Here is a 19,634-nt window from a genome sequence, read left to right on the forward strand (position 1 = left end):
TGTTTATAGCAGCTCTCTTCCTTATTACCAAAACTGGGAAGCAACCAAGATGTCCTTCAGTAGGTGAATGAATAAATAAACTGTGGTACATTCAGAAAATAGAATAACATTCATCATGGAAAGAAAAGCTATCAAACCATGAAAAGACATGGGGGACCTTTAAATGCATACTTCTATGTAAAAGAAGTCAATCTGAACAGGGTAGGTGCTGCATAATTCCAAATATATGACATTTGGGAAAAGGTCAGACTATGAAGCAATTTTTAAAAAGTCAGTGTTGCCAGGGGTTAGGGTGGAGAGGGATGAATAGGTAGAACACAGCGTTTTAAGGGCAATGAAAATGTTGTGCTTGTGGTGCTAAAATAACGTATCATTATACATTTGTCAAAACACATAGAATGCACAAAACCAAGAGTGAACTCTAACATAAATTACAGACTTTGAGTGATATGTGTCAAAGTAGGTTCATTGATTATAACAAATTTACCACTGTGACAAGGGATATTGATCATAAGGGAGATTATATATGTGTAGGGCAGGAGATATATGGGATATTCTATATTGTACCTTCCTTTCAACATCGCTACTATAAAATAATAGTCTATTTCTTTAAACACACACACACAAATTACTAAGTTAATTTCTGATACCTTTGAATGTTACCAGCCCTTGTTGCTTTGATAACAAACCCTACCTGTATGCATGACAACAGAGTGGGAAGGTTATATCAGTTGGTCCAGTTCAAGTGCTTTCCTGGGAAAAGGGTCAAACTCCATCTGAACCATATTATAGCTAGCATGGAAATGAGCAGCTTACCCTGAGCCAAGCCACCCAACGTAAGGAGAAACTGGTCTGAGAGAAAAATCAGAGAGTAAGTAAATAGCAGAGACAAAAGATCTACCACTGAACGGCTCAAAGACCCTGGACCCAGCTGTTCCTGGGGAAAGATTCATCCCAATCATTTTCAGGGCTTGGTTCTATCATCCAATAAATCCTACATTTTTTAAGATTGAGTTTTAGAGATTTTTGTTGTTGCTGTTGTTCTCATTAGTTATATGTGACATCATATACATATGGAGTATAATTTTTCATTCTTCTGGTTGTCTATGATGTAGAATCCCACCAATTGTATAGTTAGATATGTACATAGGGTAATAGTGTCTGATTCATTCTACTATGCTACCCCCACAGCCCCTCCCCTCCCTTTATTCCTCTCTACCTAATCTGACAATCTCCCCTCTACCTAATCTTGTTCATAAATTCTTTAGGGAATTGTGTCTGTAAAAGTTTAGCTATACTGCTTTTGCACATGATATTGGACCTAGTATAGGGCCCAGCAAAAAATGGAAATTCAACAAACAATTGTCAAAGTAATGATATTTTGATACTGTGTTAAAATTCTAGAATATTTTGTAAGATGCTTCAGATGTTCATGAAATTTTTGTGTAAAAAGTCACGTGCAAGCTCAGAGTCTCGGGAGATACTAAGACTTTAGCGAAGTCAACCATTTTAAGGTACAAAAGTCCCATATTTAACCATGTTACAAATATATCCCTTGTTATTAACAAGCTACTGCCTCCATTTGTCATTCATGTCATTACACCTTCTCATAGTGGAAAATGCTTACTATAAATGTGTTTAAATGTTTTTATTATACATCATTACACTGTCAACCACATAACAAATAATATCTGTGTATACATGACATGTGTGTGTGTGTGTGTGTGTGTGTGTTTGTCTGTGTTGCTTCAACCAGCTTCCTGGGAAGTTCATTTATCACACTTAGAAAACCTGTGATGTGAGTTTAACAAACTTAAAGTTTGTTCCAGTTTCTTAAACGGGCCCCTTTCCATGAATCCTGTTTGTGTCTTGTTCATAAATATGGAAAGTAACTGAAGGTTTTCTTTTAACTTGTCTTGATTTCCTTGAAGACTCTGGCACACAGCATGAGATTAAAATAATCTGGCATCGCTGGCTCCTTTGCCCACGAATACCAAGGAATAAATATTGGAGTGACGGATTCTCTTTTCCTTGTCAACCGTGAATGTGTTCCAGCCTGAGGCAAGGTCTAGAAAGTAATTTAAAAATAAACAAATAGAACCAAAGAGTAACTCTATTGTTTTATTCAAAGTTTATTAAAATACAAGAACAAATTGTAAAAGCACACATACCACTCGGCACCAATATAATAACACTCTTTCTACTGATAGTGTCCAAAGCACTTCTTTTTCTGCAACAGAGCAGCAGAGATATACACACATACATTCTCACCACAGTTACCCAGGACTCTCAGCATCGTGTCCCGAGTATTCTCCTTGCTAGGGAGACAGAGATGGGGAGAGGCAAACTAATGTGACCACATCCAACCACTAACTGAGTCAAGGACTCTTTCGTCAGTAGTTATCATTCGCACACTGGTCAACTCTGCACATCTCTGTCTCCCTCTTCGGGTGCCCGATCACTTGGGCTAGGGAGTCCAGTGATAATGTGATGCAAAACTAAACAGAACTGGCCAACATTCCCTACCCAATATCTTGTAATTGCTTTGGTTATAAAGTACTGGATACTCATGTCTGCACATCCCCCAATCCTAACACATAAAAACCACACTGACCAGCAACGTGGGCTGGACAAGTCTTGAGAGAATTTTATTTATTTCCCATCCCTTTCTGTGGGCTTCTTTCATTTATATGTTTACCTGTTTGCTTTCCCCCCCACCCCCCCCGAGGGTGGAGACGGGGAGGGCAGTTCGAGCCAAAATAGTGACTTCATTAAACATCTGCCGGGTCTCCGAAGTCTCCAGTAAATATTAAATAAACTCCCTGGAGCTCTGGTGCTGCTGCCCAAGACGGGCAGGCGGCCCTGACTGGCATGAGAAGTCTTGTTTGGATATCTGTGCGCTCGCTCTCTGCGGTTCAGACTCTGCTTGGAACAGAGCTGGGTCTGTCCAGTCTGAGACCTTGTTTCTGGTGCAATCTGGAACACAGGGCTTTAGGAAGTAGCCCAGTGCTTTGCTCATCCTAGTCACTCAGGGGCACTCAGCAGCCTTCCTCCAACCCTAAGAACTTTCTTTTCAAATCTTTCCACCTCAGCAGACCAAACCCTCAGAGGCTGGTTCTTATCCAGTGCACAACTTTCCTCCCTTACCCAGCTCAGTTCCTTCCTTTCAAGGAGGGCTTCAGGACAAGACTAAGATAGCACCATTAGCAAACAGCAGTTGGTGTTTACGTCCCATTCTGCAAGTTCACATGAACAATGGGTTTGGCTCCTAGGTTGAAGGCAAACGGGGAAGTTGGGATATAATTAAATATACTTGTAAGTTCTGATTTTTGACAGCATCATTTCTTGAAAAGCTCCTAGAATTAAAAGACTTATCGTTTGATCTCCACTTCTCAGAGACATGACATTGCACATGTTCTGAAAACCTCTGAATGCTAGTAAAGGTTTCCATCAATCCTCAGATGGAGCAGACGTAGTGTCTACATTTTCCTCTTTGCAATAGCCAGGGGATTCTAATTAAACGTATTTTCCAAACCTTCAGTCAGAAGTCAGATGGAACAAATGTCCATGTTCATTCTCTTATGATATTCAGAATTGGAAGTCCTAAAAACCAGCAAATTCTTCTTGCTGTGGGAATAGGCATTAGGGCATGCCAAGGGCACCTTGTATCCACCTGAGAATTTTCCCAAAGCCATTAATGTTGTCTTTAACCTGCCACTCTGGTATTTTAGGCAGCAAGGCAGCCCCTACACATAACCTCGCTATGTTTCATAGTTGTTATTCAAAAGCCCTAGCAGTGAAATATACTCAGTCAAAATGAAAGACAATAGGTTTTTCTTCCCTCCCTGATCAGAGAATAAACATCTCTTGGTTAATGGGGTAAGAATTTAACTAAATTTGAAGTTGATATTTCAAAAATCAGGGACACATTCTATGAATGAGACATAGGATTAAAGACACGGGATTAAAGATCCAAAATGTGAAGACAGAAGTCACTTAGGTTAAATGGCTGCCACTTTAGCTACACAAAGCAAGAACGTGATTAGTTTGCCTCTAAGAAGGTCAGTCACACTTTCATAGCTGTAGAAAATACTTTTAGATTATTGTGCAGGCATTTCATTCATGCCCATTCAAGAAAGTCATTGTAAATGCCACTAATATTTTCTCTAAGCAACAAAGTCAGTTTTGGATAGTTCAAACAGTAAATGTTTGAGTAAATCCAGATGTTATGATAATATCTAAAATTTCTTGGGAACTATTTCAATACTAGACAAGCTCACTCAGCTTAAGAGGCTGAAGTGATAGTTCCATGTAAACACAGTCTATGAGTGGGGGTTGGGTGGGGGTTAGGTGCTAAGAGAAAAAACTCAGAGTTATATATATATATATTTTTTTTTCCTTGTGAGAATTACAACTATCAATTTTCAAAAAAGGAGCATATATTATAAAACACATCATGAGTGGATATCAACAATCTAATCATTTCTTTGAGCATATCAGCTAAGCACTGGTTTTCCTCAATCTCCAAGAATGAGTTCTTCTTAATTTTACAAAAGATACATCATAGGATACCATAAAAGTTTATGTTGAGATAAATAGGTTACATAATTACAGGCTTATCAAAACACTGATAAGACCAAGCCATTCTACATATTGTAGGATTCCTGAGCTTTGTCAATCCACTTTCTCCATTGGCCCTTCAACTGCCTTTCTTCCAGTACCTCTTCCATGTTCTACTGAACATGTCTGTCTCCCTAACAATCAGCTTATACCTTTGTATGTTTACTTCCTCTGCTTCATTTCTCCTTCAGAGTTCCCTCTGGGAGAAGAATTGTCTGCATGCCCACATACACACACACACACAAAACCTTCTTTCTTTATAAATAGAGCACAAATGGGTGATTTTTCCAACATCCTTTTCCCCAGATGACTAGCACTGTGTTAGCCAAATCTCATCCCCCCACCAGCTTCTCTGACATCCTGTTCCATTATCCGCACACTTAGAACAAAGGGGAAGTTTAAGGACAGCGATGTGGGTGTGCTGCTACCAATTTGTCATTTTACTTTGCTGGGCACCACATAAATCTCAACACCATTTTGAAGACAAAAATCAATGGGGGCTACCGATAAGGTTGACTGTAGAATTTAACAATGGCGGAATCTGAAACCATCTAGCCTCAGTATGGTTTTACAGCAATTCATGAGATAACATCACATTTTCAAATTTTGCTTTGTTTGCTTGTGGGTCTTCCTTAGTAGAACTTAAAACATTGGAAAGTTTAGATGTTGTAAAAAAATAATTATGTCACGATGGAGCTTTAATATCTAAACAATATACCAGTTTGTGATAGGACTGATTTCTTGCTCCAGTTTTTCTTTAAATACTTTAGGTTCCTGCACACCCAGTTTCCCACTTTTTTCTCATTTCAGGCAACTAGTTTAAGAAGATACATTCAAGTTTTGATTATCTTTTCCTATTAGCTTTATTTTATGATACAGCTATTAATGAAATGGACATAAGAATGTTAGTGCCTTTAAACTATATACTGTGGTTTGATAATATACTCAAATTTTTTAAAAATAAAAAATATGGTACAAAATTGTTGTCTATTCTTTTGGGGGTTACAATCTTTAGATATTGCTTACGTATAAAACTATATTGTTTTAATCTTAAAGGGAAACAAGATATATATAATTACAAGTATGTGCTCTTGGGATCTTAGATTACTGAACCTCAGCTATGGGGACTAAAGGACAAACTTGAAATTCAAATGTCAATAGAAAACCTATTTTATCCAATTCCCTGATACTAAGGGTAGCCTTGTATGAGTGATTCCAAAATTACTGATAGGAATTAAACTTTCTCCAATTTTGCAAATGAAGAAAGAATGATCGTTTGCACCTTTAATTCACTGTAGTTCACCTACTTTGGGAGGAAAACACAGCTGTAGCTGAATGGCCAGGGTACTGCCCCCAAATGCATTCAGCTCGGCATCCTCTGTAGACTGAGACTAGGAATGAGTAGAGCCACATTATAAGTGCAGGAACTGGGAATAACAGCCCAGCACCATCAGGCCCACTGGGGTTCCCCTGGACAGGTATCATGAAGTATAATTCACCCACTGAAACATATACACCATATGCATGTTTCATAAAGTAATTATTACACAAAAAAAGTCCTCAATAGCACACTTATTTAAGCATGTGGGGTGTTTTCCTTTCAATCCCCTTTTCACCCTCAACATAGAAATATATGATAAATATCTTGTTTTCACATGTTTTCTCTATGCTATTTTTAGATAATTTTTTTCCTTTTCTGTCTTTATAAAGTTTCTATGTTTTGGGGGCTAACAAAGTAGTCTCCCTGTGTAAGTTTCAAGGTGAAACTCTGGGAAGTTTTCTAATCTTTCTGCCTCCTCTCTTTCCTAGCTGGTACTTTGATTTTTTTCCAGTTGTCTCCATCTGCCTAGAGAGTAACCCTCAAATTTCAGACGGTCATTCTAAATGTGCAGATTGAGGAATCATCCCTGGTATCTACAAACACACCTGGCAGGAAACGCTTTGGCTAGCACCTACTCTAACACATGAAACACCAAGGCCTTGACCACGTGGCCCGAGTTCAAGGATGCATTATAAGTCAGTATTTGGGAACTTTCCAGTTGGGCTCTACCCATGCTGTCTAAAGCCTAGGTGACAGACTTTACCTTTACATGGATAATAGCTTCCCTAACACAGTAATTATTCAGGTAACCCTTGGGTTCGCTTGCATCAGGGATACCACTTCTTTCTCAAGGAAGAATGAACACCCACCGAAATCAGAATTTCTTCCTTCCCAACTTGGATCTTTTCACTCAGGGGTTCTCCCCAAGAAGAGAGGTAACAGGGCTACTATTTAGCCCAATGACATTTGAGTAGTTAAAGAAGTACTGGGATGTTAGAGGTTTATGTTCTTCTGACAGGTAAACGCCTGTCCTGTCTTTCGGTGAGGCAATGGGCCTCAGTTGAAATAGTGGATTCAGTTATTCGTTTCCTCTCCTTTATATAATATCTTTTTAAAAATAATAAGCTCTATTACAATCATACCTTTAACCAGCTAATCTAGAATTCATCTCTTGCTGAAATTCTTCTCCAGCCAAAGCCGGACTTCTTGAAGGTTGTAGCAGAAGGGGCCCTTTCCTCCTAGATAAGCAATCTTCTGTCTCTGCACAATGCACACACGTTCAAAGGCTACCCCGTAAGCTACATTGGCATTGTTGTCCATGCGGTCAGCCACAACCCGGCACTGGGGCGGCAAGGAGAAACGCTCCAGAAGCTGCTGGGCCGCTGCACATCGATCTTCCTGATTCCGGTGCTTCTTCACCTCAAAAGACAAAGAGGAGTCCCCAGGCACCGCCCAACCATCTGAAGGATGAGCCTCATCAATGTAGACCAACAGGAAGTCCGCCACTGATGAAAACTCTTCCACCAGTTTGCTGAAGGCAGGTAGCTGGCTAGTAAAAGGAGGTCAAGTGGCTGAACCAAAGTTGACCACCAGTGGGCGCTCCGGACTGGCAAAATCAAGAAGGTGGCATTCTGCTCCATCCGAGGTCTTCTCCTGGGCGCCACTTCCACCATGGTTACCGCCTTCAGGACTGGACACATGTACCACACTGGAATTGGGGGCGTCTTCACCCAACTTCACCTAATGGTGAAGGCATAAGAGAAAGAAAGAATTCCATATTAAACACATTGCTGCTTCAATTCACTCTAATAAAACTGACTCTAATACAATTGACCCTAATAAAAAGTGGAATTTCCTTCAGAGGCTGTGGGCAAACGTATATTGATTTGAGGAAAAAGGAGGCATGACAGGTGACATAAAGGATGACCAAGAGAATAAGGATCTTTCTCATCTGTATAGTAATTCTTTTCATCTTGGAAGACACTGCAGTTACCTCTTTTCATAATTAAGTTGAGGTTGGTATTCTTTACTAGCCTTACTTTGCTGTCAATACTTAGCAAGCAAGTGATTAATTGACTTCATTTTCAAAGTTAGAAGCAAATGGTCTCCTTCAAGACACATTATCAGGGTCTTGGGATATACCGCCTCTTTTTGAATTATAAAATACTCAGGCATCACCTAAATTTTCACCTATGGTACTAAGCTTTTTAATCTCAACCAAGGTACAATAACACAAATGGGCTCCAATCCTGGCCAGAGCCAGAAAGTCTGGAACCCATCACTGACAACAAGGACTACTGACCCAAACTCTACAGCAATTTCCCATCTATAGAACTGAGATAATAACACCTGTCTTCCTCATACAGTTATTAGAGAATAATATAAGGAAAAGAGCACTGGAAAGCTCTGCATGAGTGTATATTGCATTATCAGCTACCCTACTGCATTATCAGTATACCCTCTGAAAGAAAATAACACTTTTCTTGGGAAATCCTGTGTTTAAAATAAATAAATAATCCTGAGAAGAGATTGGGGCTCCTCCCCAGCATGAGGCCTCCCTGGAGTTTTTCACTGTTACTGCTTCGGTATGGTTCTTATGACTAGAACCTTATAATTTTCACTAAAAACTAAAACATAATCCTACCGTTGGTTAATTTCTCATTTTTCATGTGTTTTTGTTTATTTATTTGTCCCCCCCCCCCTTTATCTAGGAAGTCACAAGCTACACATTTTTCTATCATATAATTTATCAACAAGCTCCTCTGAATGATAAAAATTTCCAGGTGAAAGAAGTATAGTCAGGTATCGTGCCATGTTAAAATAGGTGCACACAGTTAAAATAGTTGAACACTGAATAATAAAAGAAAGTTTGTGGCCTTTAGATCTGTAAATTGATAATAAAAAGCAGGCAACATAAAAGAGCCAATTACTTCAGTTTGAATTAACACAATTGGATCTTTCCCTAGAATGGTTTAATCAAAGCCAATAACATTAGGGAGAGCTTATGGCAGTAAAATTGATTCTTACACACTATCTTTAATATTACAAAACACTTCCAACTAGATTGACTTATTTCCCCTCATATAAATACAGCCACACATAACGCTGCTGCTGACTGAAGTCACTTAGAAGTGAATTGTTTAAGATGTAACAATCCAAACTGATTAAAAAACACCCAAGCTTTTATTCAGTGGCTTCTATCCAATGTTAATGCATAACTCATTTTAACACTAGAGAAAGAAAAGAAGTTCTTTCTCTCCCTTCTCAAAAATCCTAGCAGGGCAGGTTTGAAACAGGTACTATTTGTTTCCTAAAAGAATTATTAAAATAATCATCTTTCTCCTCAGACAAGAAAGCTGTTGGTGTGATTTAAACAAACACATCTGGGTTCAGTCACTACCCGTGGGAAATTATTATATTAATTTTCTTGGCTAATCCGCAAATGACTCTAGATGGGGGAATCTGAGAAGCCACCTTTAACTGGATTATTTCAGGTGAACTCTGCTAGTCTTTGATGTACTAAAAGATACTTCACACTTAAAGATACATATTTTAAAGATTTTAAACCCTTTTTAATCTATGGGCTCTATGGGTTATTTTTTGTAGATGCAGGTGGTGACCGGCATCCCCATCACCTTCTCATTAGATCTTTTCTACTAGGATAGTAGTAATTATTCTAGAAGAGTTGCTTTTAACAGAGCTGTGTGTGCTGTGCTCCTCAACATACTCAACATAAGACAACCTAAATGCATTCATATCACTATAAAGACGTCTGATTAAGTAAGCAACCTTCACGCAGGAGAAAAATAATCTCTGTACTATTGACTGTTAGGTTTGGGGGGAGTGAAAACATCCCCCTACATTTTGGAGTCATTGATGAGGCCTCCAAACAATTGTGTGGTCTTGATAAATGGGCCTCTAACTCTCACCTAAGCAGACCTGTTGATCCCTTGTGTTATTCCTGACTATTCAACTGAATAATCTTATTTGATGCTTTGATCACAGGTGATCTCTTGTTACCTGCAGTGAATTTTCTTAGAAAGTTAATACACACTTCTCTTCTTGGAACGGACAATTCGTCCAAAGAAGTCTTTCCAAATTTGACTAGTATGCCTTAGAAAATCTAGGACAAGTACAACACTGTCACTCTAAAGTTAAAAATTAGGAAAGTTACCAAACACGTGATGCTCTTTGGGGAGGGGAAGTTAGCATTTTGTTAGGCTAGGATGCACACGTTTTAAAATTTTTGTTGAATGGATTATCATAAATGCTTGTTGTTATAATCCTGGATCAGTGAGGAATTTTACACTTAATAATAAACTTGACCCACAGTGAAATAATCACATTTGGATGATGGATAAACTCACTGAGGCAGATAAATTGAGAAATATGAATCCCAGAGACCTCCTGTAGATTACTGCCACAATCAACACCTGATGGTGTTGATTTGCTCTTGATTATCTCAGCTGGTTAGTGAAGAAAACAAATGTGGCTAATCTTCTTTATTGTGTTGAGCCGCCACAGGATTCAACTATAGGCTAGAATGTCATAAATGCACAGATATTCTCATTCATGAAGGTGACCAGGTAAGAGATTATGCATAGGTATGATTAATGCTATTAATAATGCTAAGAAGGAAAAACAGACACCTGTGATCCATAAGTCCAAATATTAATTGACCCATGGTCTGCTTTTGCAAGCATCATATAACTAATCATAAACTGTCCATCTTTGCTAAAACCTGATAAAGGACAACTAAAGAAGAAGAGATTTCAGTTTGCTCTAAACAAAACAAAAACCTTTTCAAAGGACATTACTGTTCATTCTCATCTCTGGGTTTGATTGCCATGAAAATTAAATTCCTATTAGACCAGAGTTTCCAATGCAGAATTTCTTGGTTTGCTTGGTTAACAACCCTGCTGAGATGGAATTGGAGAATCACCATCTTCTTCCACGGTGGAGAATTCTTTGCTCTCCCCAGGAGGAAAGCATTCCTTGACACGGAGCCAAGATGATGAAGAAAATAAAGTTGGTCCCATAATAACATTAAGGCTGCAGGAAAGAAGCTCAACAAAAACAAGTTATCCCCTGGTACTCCCAAACTTTGTTTTAATTTCCCACAGTGGCACAGAAAGTCTCCTGGCCACAAGTTACCTATCATCTTAATTTCTCCTTCTTAGAGGGTTTGTGTTTGGTTTTTGTCCTTAATGAGACATATTTGCCAAAGAGGCATTCAAAAGGCATTTTTTACTCTTGCGGAAGAGTAATTAGGTCGGTACCTCTTTCCCTGCCAGCATTAGCCACTCTAAAGAGAACCCTGCCCAGTATTTAATGCCCAAACACAAGAAGCATCATTTCCACTAATTGGTCTTGAAGTTCCGATGTTCCCAAAGGGTCCCTTTATTTCACAAGGATCAGAAAGGACATACGTAAAATGTGATATCGTCATCACTGACTTTTATCTCTCTCATCTGCACCTAGTACAGTTGTCCTTTCTTATGCTTTTGCAAGCAACATGAACAACACCAACAAAGGCAGCAAATAAAGAATTTGCATGTTTACAACAGAGGGATCTCTGGCCCAAGTTCAGGGGCTGCAAGAGACGTGTTTGTGAGTGTGAACATGAGCATAAATACATAGCAAGTATAAACATATGATTCCCTTGATGTTGGGATTCCTTTCACTGACACCATTCAGGGCATAAGGGAAGAGGATGCTGCTTCTGGACTGTGAAATGCAGGGCAAGGGGAAGAAAGATCCATTCATCCAGTGAGAGCAGAAACAGAGCATATACCACTAACCTTGGTGTTTTTTTTTTTTCTTCTTCTTCTTCTTGTTTCTTTGTTTTGCTTTGCTTTACTTTCCAGAGAAAGGATTTTGCATAAACTATCCATATAGTCTCATGACAAAAAGAAAAGTGAATCTTACAAATGGGGGGATGGGTGCGTGACAGAATATTTACACATACTCCTTGCTATCCAAAGTCCTGGAACTGGCTTTATTAACACCAGGAAGTTCTCAAAATCTTTGATATAATCACCAGGCTACATCAACAGCCTTGGAAACATGATCAAGCAACCATCAAGCAGAGATTTAACCACTTGCCTTCAGATTGGCCAGATAAGTCAGGGCTAAAGAACAACCTACCTACTCCTTCTAAACTCAGTGCCCGTCTTCGCCAATTCTTTCATTTGTACCTAGAAAAAGCAGCTGTGAGCCCTATCATGTCCCAGTGAGTTAGCCAAGTGATGGACAAGCCCTGGCTGTGGCCTTCTTTGTGATATTTGGGGGACAGTCTCTCTCTTAAAGGAGCCATTTTCCATTGTAGGAACTTGTGTCAAAAGGCTGGAGGTGAATGAAGAGGAGGAGGAGAATGTTAAAGAGACCCTTTCAGAATCCAAATTACAGGTTCAAATGAATATGTTTTCTGTATCGCTGCAATATTAACCGTGCAGAAACTGAACTGCTTGTCAGCATCCATACTGTGTATTGACTTTTACACTTCATTTAGGCAAGAGCCGGACTCCCAGACAGGAAAGTTTGCTTATTGGTTGTGTTTTCTGAGTCTTTGCACACCAGCACAAGGATCCAGTGTTCAGATGCAATGACACCGACTCAAGAAACTTAAATAACAAACATCTCTTACTGACTTCAGAGTCTCTCATGAGTTTCTATAGACTGTCTTTTCAATCAAACTTTTGTACAGAATCCCCTCTTACCAATCCAATTTAACTTTAAATCTTTCAGTATTTTAATAAACAAGTGTTCTACTAAATTTAATTTTGTTCCCTCTTTTTTTTTTAATTATATCCGTGCTGCCTCTGGTGTGGGTAAAACACAGGATCATACTTTTCATACAATTTTTCTAAATATCTTCCTACATATCTGACATTCCCCCACTCAGGAGAATGAAAGCTAGAAAAGGATATGTCTAGTTGTATCCCACATGGACACGCCCCTCATTCTAGAAAACTCTGCTTCTGGGGTGGTAGCCTCACAATAATGCAAGTCAAAGTTAGGAAATACTGTGATGCCATCTCAGGCAGAGCCTCCTCCAGGGCCTCTAGAAACAGTCACGCCCAAAGACAGTGGCACAGATGGCAACAGCATTCTGTGAAGTAACTCAACCTGTTTGAGAGGTTCTGAGTGACCCTCAAAAGCCAATGCAGCAACCACTACCCCAGTCATACTTGAAGCCAGAAAAATACTAAAATTCAGTTCAAGCTGTGCCTCAGTGTTTCCACTTATTATGCTCCCAGTCCAGTCTTATCTCTAGATAGTTGGTTCCTGGGGTTGCTTCTGTACATGGTAACAATGGTATAAATCATTAAAAGCCTAATAACATCAGTCATGAACTTGGCCAGTAATAAATCAGTAGGTAGAGACAAAGAATGACATAAGAGGAAGATGCCAACCACATGCCAAAAGAATAAGCAAATCATTCAGCCTTTCCAGTTTCCTAGAACGTGGATAATGACGTATTACAACACAACAGAACACTGTACTTTAGTTAAAATATAAATAATCAAATTTCTTATGGAGGCATTTGTTTACTTTCCCATTTCTATCTCATTAAGCTGCTTAGTAGGGGGAAAACTTGGTAAGTGTGATTAACATTATAGCTCATATAGTTGATATAATGAAGAGATGACATTTATATTAGACATATATGCACATAAGTGAAATTCTCCCAAGAAGTTATTTTTTTTTCTTTTATAAGCAAAAGTTGATTGTATTTCCAAAAAGCAAGACTTTAATATAAGGAGATCAAGACTCTGACATTTCCATGTTATCAGCTAAGACATGCAAAATACAGAGGCAGATGAGGGAACTTCCTAATTAATAATATTTCATATGCCTGTGTACTCATCCTCCTCCAAATTCCCTGCCTTTATTTAGAGCAGAAGATAAAAGTTTCACATTTAATATGTACATTTGTATCTGATCATTTCAGCACCTACTTGCCCACATTTTTCATCTGCCTCCACATACATGATATAAATGAGATTTTACTATTAGGACTTTGAGCATCCATTCCTATTTGCATCAAGGAATTGACATTTACTAATAAGAGTTCTCACTATTCACCTGTCTTTAGGGCAATAAATGCAAACCCTCTGCAGGTGACCTCAATAACAAAAGACATGTGTTACAGTGAAAATTCCCTAATTCACAACAGATATTCTTCTCTTGTACATTTGAGTTTTCAGTGGAACAACCCTGCCCTGGCTTCCTTGCTTCTTCTATTTTCCTGGTGCAGAGCTTTATTTTTTTTTAGTGTTTATTTACAGAGGACTCATTCCCTTTCCCCTCTATTATTGCTGTCTCGGTTTCTGAGGTTCTGTCTGCTTTACATGTGCCACTGCGTTGAACACCTGGCTTCAATATTCCTCGCAGACTCCTGATCCTGACGTCTTCTACAACATCCCCCAATACGGTTGGGGAAAACCAGGAGAGTCTCCTCTGGTAACAATGTTTTGCCAAATGAATTATCTCTTCCCAAACCCAGAGGGTCTTCAGGAGCCATCCTTGCTGAGCGTAGGGGATGGGAGCAAACTGACAAAGGCCAGGTGACCAAGCATTCCGCTTTGCCCCTTAAGATCTCAGTTGAAAATATTCCACCAATATCTCCAAGCAGTCACGGACACCTGAATTCAGCTCTGGTTTTTCAAAAGTAGCTGGAGACAACACTCTCAGAGATAAGGCAGGCCACTGTGCTCTAAAGCTCAGGGCAGAAGAAGGTATACCCAAGCAGATCCATCAGCTCTTACAACACTATGTTTTTACTTGGAGAAACAAAGTAAATCTGGTTTCCCTTACAAAGTCTGGATTCCTGACAGGCACTTTGCAGATCTCTCTTTTACAAACTGATAGCCAGTAACTAGGGACTCAGAAATCCCAGGCTTGCTCTTATTAACTCTCACCCCTACCAGAAACAAAGCTGCTGTGATGCTCAGTCTCACTTACCAGGAATATTTTGAAGTCAATTCTCTGACAGTTTTGAACTGTCTTTCCTAAGTGCACCTCCTATCAAGCAAAACATCAAAATTCCTGCTTTTATAAGAGCCTAAGAAATGCAGCATCTCCCCTCCCCCAACATTTTCTGACTTTACCTGAAGTTATTCTAGGGGCTCAAAATCCTCTACTCCAGAATCACAGCAAGATAATAAGAACCTTTATTTAAAAGACTCGTTATTAGGTCATACAGAGTCCTGAGGGCTTAATATCTGTCATTCCCAAATCAAACCTGTGCAACAGGTGTAGAAAGTAAAGGTAGAGGCTCACTCAACCTCACAGAACCACTCACAGAACCACCAGGCAGTTCCCCAGATACAAGTTCACAGCTCTCACCCCAATGCCCCCTTGGCCTCCAGCCCCCAACATTCTAGCCCCCCCTGCCTGGTTGACCTAAAGAGGAGCCCTCTGGGGTCAGCTCACCTGTTTGTAGGCATCCAGGAGGAAGCTCTTCCAGACGCAGCGCAGTCCCTCTGAGGTCAGCATGCGCCGCCACTCTCCGCGAGTGGACTTGGAGCGGCTCAACAGCAACACCACGTGCTTGAGCAGAATGACCGAGTCATAGAGCGCCAGGAAGAGGCAGTTGGAGAAAAAAACTGGCAGAATTTGCAGTGTGATCAGCAAGTCTACGCTGAGGATACCCATCTTCTCTGCCTCCTGAGTCAGTCCCCTTGTGCGCTCTGGTTCCCCTTCACCCTCTTATTTNNGGGTGGGGGGAGAAGGAGAAAAACTAAATTAAAAAGAAGCCCAAGTTGTCTCCTCTTTCAAAGAAGCAGAAATGGCAAGACCAAGTTCAGTCTCTCCAGCCCAGCAGTTGGAGTGTGCCCATCAATTCATTCAATTCGGAGCTGCTGCCCTTTTTTTTTTTTTTTTTTTTTCAGGATTTAAGATGTTTAAAAAAAAAAAAGAAAGAAAGAAACTGGCATACCCGTCCCTAATCCAGTTACCCCTGTCAGAGTCCGTTAAAGACAGGCAGCTCTACTTTCATTTCCAAGTACCTATGAGACTGTGGCAGAGACTGCAAAATTTTTCTTTAGCTTTTCATTGTCTCTATGTTCTTTAAACGTAGCCTGTTTCTTTCTTGAATTGCCAGAGTTTTTTTTTTTTTTTAAAATGTGCTTTAAGGGTGGTTTCTTTCTTTCTTTTTCTTTCTTTACTCCGTTTTACACACAACTTTCTGTTCTTCTGCTGTTCCCAGCCTGTCTCTCTCTCTCTCCCTTCCCCAGGAGCGAGAAGACCTGGCTCTTCTTTCCTTACTCCTCTGGCTTTTCCTTCCTGCTATCTGTATGTGGTGCAAAACGCCTCTCTCTGCGCCCAGCGAGGCTCCCTGAAGCCTTTTATACATTCCCTGGCTAATTGCTGCAATAGAGAAATGAAAGCCTAATCTTGCTAAAGATCTTGACGTCATTGAGAAAGAGGGCTTTACTTTGGCCAGACTGCAGTGAATAGAAAAGCAAAACTCGACAACTTTTTTTTTTTTTTTTTTAAGAAGGGGTTGGGGAGAGACACTGAAATTTTGCTTTGTGATTTAAAGAGAGAGAGAGAAAAATTATACCTTTGACAGCTTTCCAGAAATGCTTTCAAACTCAGGGTAGAGTCGTTTAATATAATGTGTAAATTAAAGTGGTAACAATCTCTCCTATGATTATCATTATTAATTGATTAGGGGTTTGGGAAAGAAAGGATCCTGGCAGGCAGGTAGAAAAGAGAAAGACTAAGTCCGGATGCTTTTTGCTCCGTTTCTTTAGAGAAATGGTATATGCTCTTTACACCTTTATACCATCACTCTGTTCTTCATTATATGTGTGACCTAGGTCCTTTAAATATTTTTGAGTCATGATCTTATTTAAGAAAATGCAAAGTGGGTTGTGAGAAAACTTTTATACTATTTGAGTACCATCACAGCATTTCTCTAAAGCTTCTTGAAGAAACTTAATACAAGTTTTCTTTTTAGTTTTACTGAAGCTTCCAATCACACACACACACACACACACACACACACACACATCTTTTAGACACAGAAAGAGCTAGGTGACCCGACCTTCTCTGAGCTTTATTTTGCTTCCATGAAGATGAAATTAAAACTTTCCATTGGATGGCACTCAGATGCCATAAGGCTGAGAAATGAATGATTGGTAAGAAAGCTCTTTTCAATTCAGTACTTTCCTGCTTCTGTTAGTATAACCCCTAAGAGACCTGAAGCTCTAGGAAACCTTCCTTTTGGCTTGATAAAAATTAAAATGTATAGATGGTTAGAGAAACTCTGGATTGGTGCAAGGCGCCACATTGACCTCAATGACTTGCCTCTCCCACTGGTCTCTAGGACAGTTACTTGAACAGCTAATGCTTTAGCACCATGCCATCATTCCCACCCTATTTAGTTTTTCTTCCCCTCTTACCTAAGAAATGTTTCCTTGGAAGAAGGAGTGGCAAGTACAGACACTAGGATGGAATGTGAAACTTTAATTGAAAATTATCTGAGTTTTCTACTGCATAGAGCTCTTAGTAAGCATGAGCTAAGCACTGGAGGCAAACCTGTGGTCAATCCATTGCTGTTATTTTGTCCCTGTGGCTAAAACCTGCAAGATCACAGGAATAATGTAAAAGCCTAGAGCAGAGGTCATCAATAGGTGGGCCCATGGGCAAAAGTCTGCATCCAGAAGCATTTTGTTTGGTTGGCAGGGTGCTTTTTTCCTTTTTAAAAAAAATAATCAAAGAAGATGCCTTTAGGCAGTCTGAGACCAGGGATTCTTGTCTGCTTTGTTCTTTGTTACCTCTTGAGCACTTAGAACAATGTTCAATGAGGATGTTGTAAATAAATGAATACATCAGGCATGTGGAGGGCCTCTGCTTTGCTCCACACTAGGGGGCGCCATTCACATACAATATGAAAAGAAGCGGGGTCCTGAAATTGTGCGTGGCCTTTCCCAGTGACACAACCCTCACCACTCCCTACAGCCTGACTCCTTCGTTTCTGTCCTGTTTGGCCCACTATGTATTTTGTATCTCCATCCCAGGAACTAAGTTTATAAAGAAGACTTCAGAGGTTATAAAAAAAGTTAGAAACCACAGAGAAAATTTTGTCCTAGGATCTGCATACATTATTAACAAAAGAATATTATGTATATAACATATATTTATTCTTAAACTTCTCAATGTCTTTATGGAAGAAAAGAAAGGACAAAGAGGAGGAGGTGACAACATGGTATTTGAAGTAGTATAGATGGGAAAGCTACATGTGGGTGCCAGACCAAGTCTCAGCCAACAATGACAGAAGGAGGTGTGGGCTCAGGAAATGACGCTTCCTCTCACTGCCCAAGCCTGAGAATCTCACCCCTCTCAGTCATTCCACTTTGTTTGAATTCAGCCAATGCTCCTCTGAGGTAGAAACTTCATCCATTGTAAACCAAATTCCACCTCCCTTGTCATTTGTTCTCAAGGACTGAGATATGTTTGGAAGTGGCAAACTAAGAAGAATTAGTGGGGAAATCAGAAAAGGCTTTCTTTTTTAAATGCAAAGTTCCAAGCACATCCAAACTATAAATGGTTGTAAGTCAGAATTATGATGCTGATGGATGATGTTTTTTCCTTTCCTGTTTTTCTTTTTCTTTTTTTTTTTTTTTCCTTTTTCCCCAGAAGTGTTGAAAGGCAGCTGTAAAAAATGTGAGAGCAAATAGGCACATGGTCAACCAGGTCATGTCATTTCTCAGATTTCTTCTATCATTTTTTTTTCTGAAGAAATTAATAACTGAATCACAAAATTGGAAGTCACTCTTCTACCAAACAATCTGTCTGTCCAACCTTGGAAATTACAGTTCTGCAAAGTTAATTCTCTTTTTATATGTGGTTCACAGTTGCTTGTCATAATTATTAATATTATTTAACACTTTGATCTTCAAGTAATTTTATACTCATTAACAAAATAATCATAAGTTAACAGAATATGATTCTTTTTCCCCCATGACATGCATAACAAAAAGTGGCTGAGCATGGTTGGAGAGTCAACTGGGTATGGGATATTTTCCCAAATTCTATACTAAAGTTTTCTCTTTTAACTGTCTTATGGGTCCTGGTCGTTGCTCTGAGAATCAGAACTCTTACCAAAAGGAGTCCATTGGTAATCTTATGTTCTAAAATGCAAAGGATTTAACACCTGTTTTATTTAACACCTGTTCAACATTGCCCCAACCCAAGCTCCTTGTTTACATTTCATATGACCATTTAACAGGCTTGGATATCTTCTTGGTCATTTAAGTGTCTTCAGTAATCTACATTGTAATGATCTAAACACAAGCCAACATGTGGCATGCTGGTTGTATTTCCCCCTATAATGTTGTACACCAGTTTGAAATGTCTAAAAGAGACAGCCCAGGGCAAAAGGCTTTAGATTGGTAGAATCAATTTTTTTTTCCTCTTAATAAGAAAATATCATATTCTACCATTGCGTCTTTCAGGTGCAAAAGTAATAAATGGTGAGTTTTTCTCTAGTCTACTTACTTCCTGAGTCTTAAACTAAGACTGAAGAAATGCAGTGAGCTCACAGCAGACTTGAAAGTTTCCAACATGGCAGCTCCCACCTTTATATGTAAAAGAGCCAAAGAGCATCCAAAGAATTCTGTTCATTCTGTGCTTTTTCAAGCAGTCTTAGTTCCATATGATTTTATTCCTTCTCACTCAA

The 19,634-nt window shown here is 39.4% G+C and overlaps 1 protein-coding gene across 1 annotated transcript; it reads right to left on the minus strand.

The window, feature by feature from the left end:
• Positions 1-2,107: 2,107 nt before the first annotated feature.
• On the minus strand, positions 2,108-16,283 carry Dio2 (iodothyronine deiodinase 2). Its single transcript, XM_015494510.2, is given in 3 exon segments — positions 2,108-7,108; positions 7,111-7,681; positions 15,380-16,283. Coding segments are annotated over 3 exon segments (816 nt in total). The 5' UTR covers positions 15,602-16,283; the 3' UTR covers positions 2,108-7,085.
• Between the last annotated feature and the right edge of the window lie 3,351 nt (positions 16,284-19,634).

This window comes from Marmota marmota, unplaced genomic scaffold (assembly GCF_001458135.2).
Source record: "Marmota marmota marmota unplaced genomic scaffold, marMar, whole genome shotgun sequence".
Taxonomy (NCBI): Eukaryota; Metazoa; Chordata; class Mammalia; order Rodentia; family Sciuridae; genus Marmota; species Marmota marmota.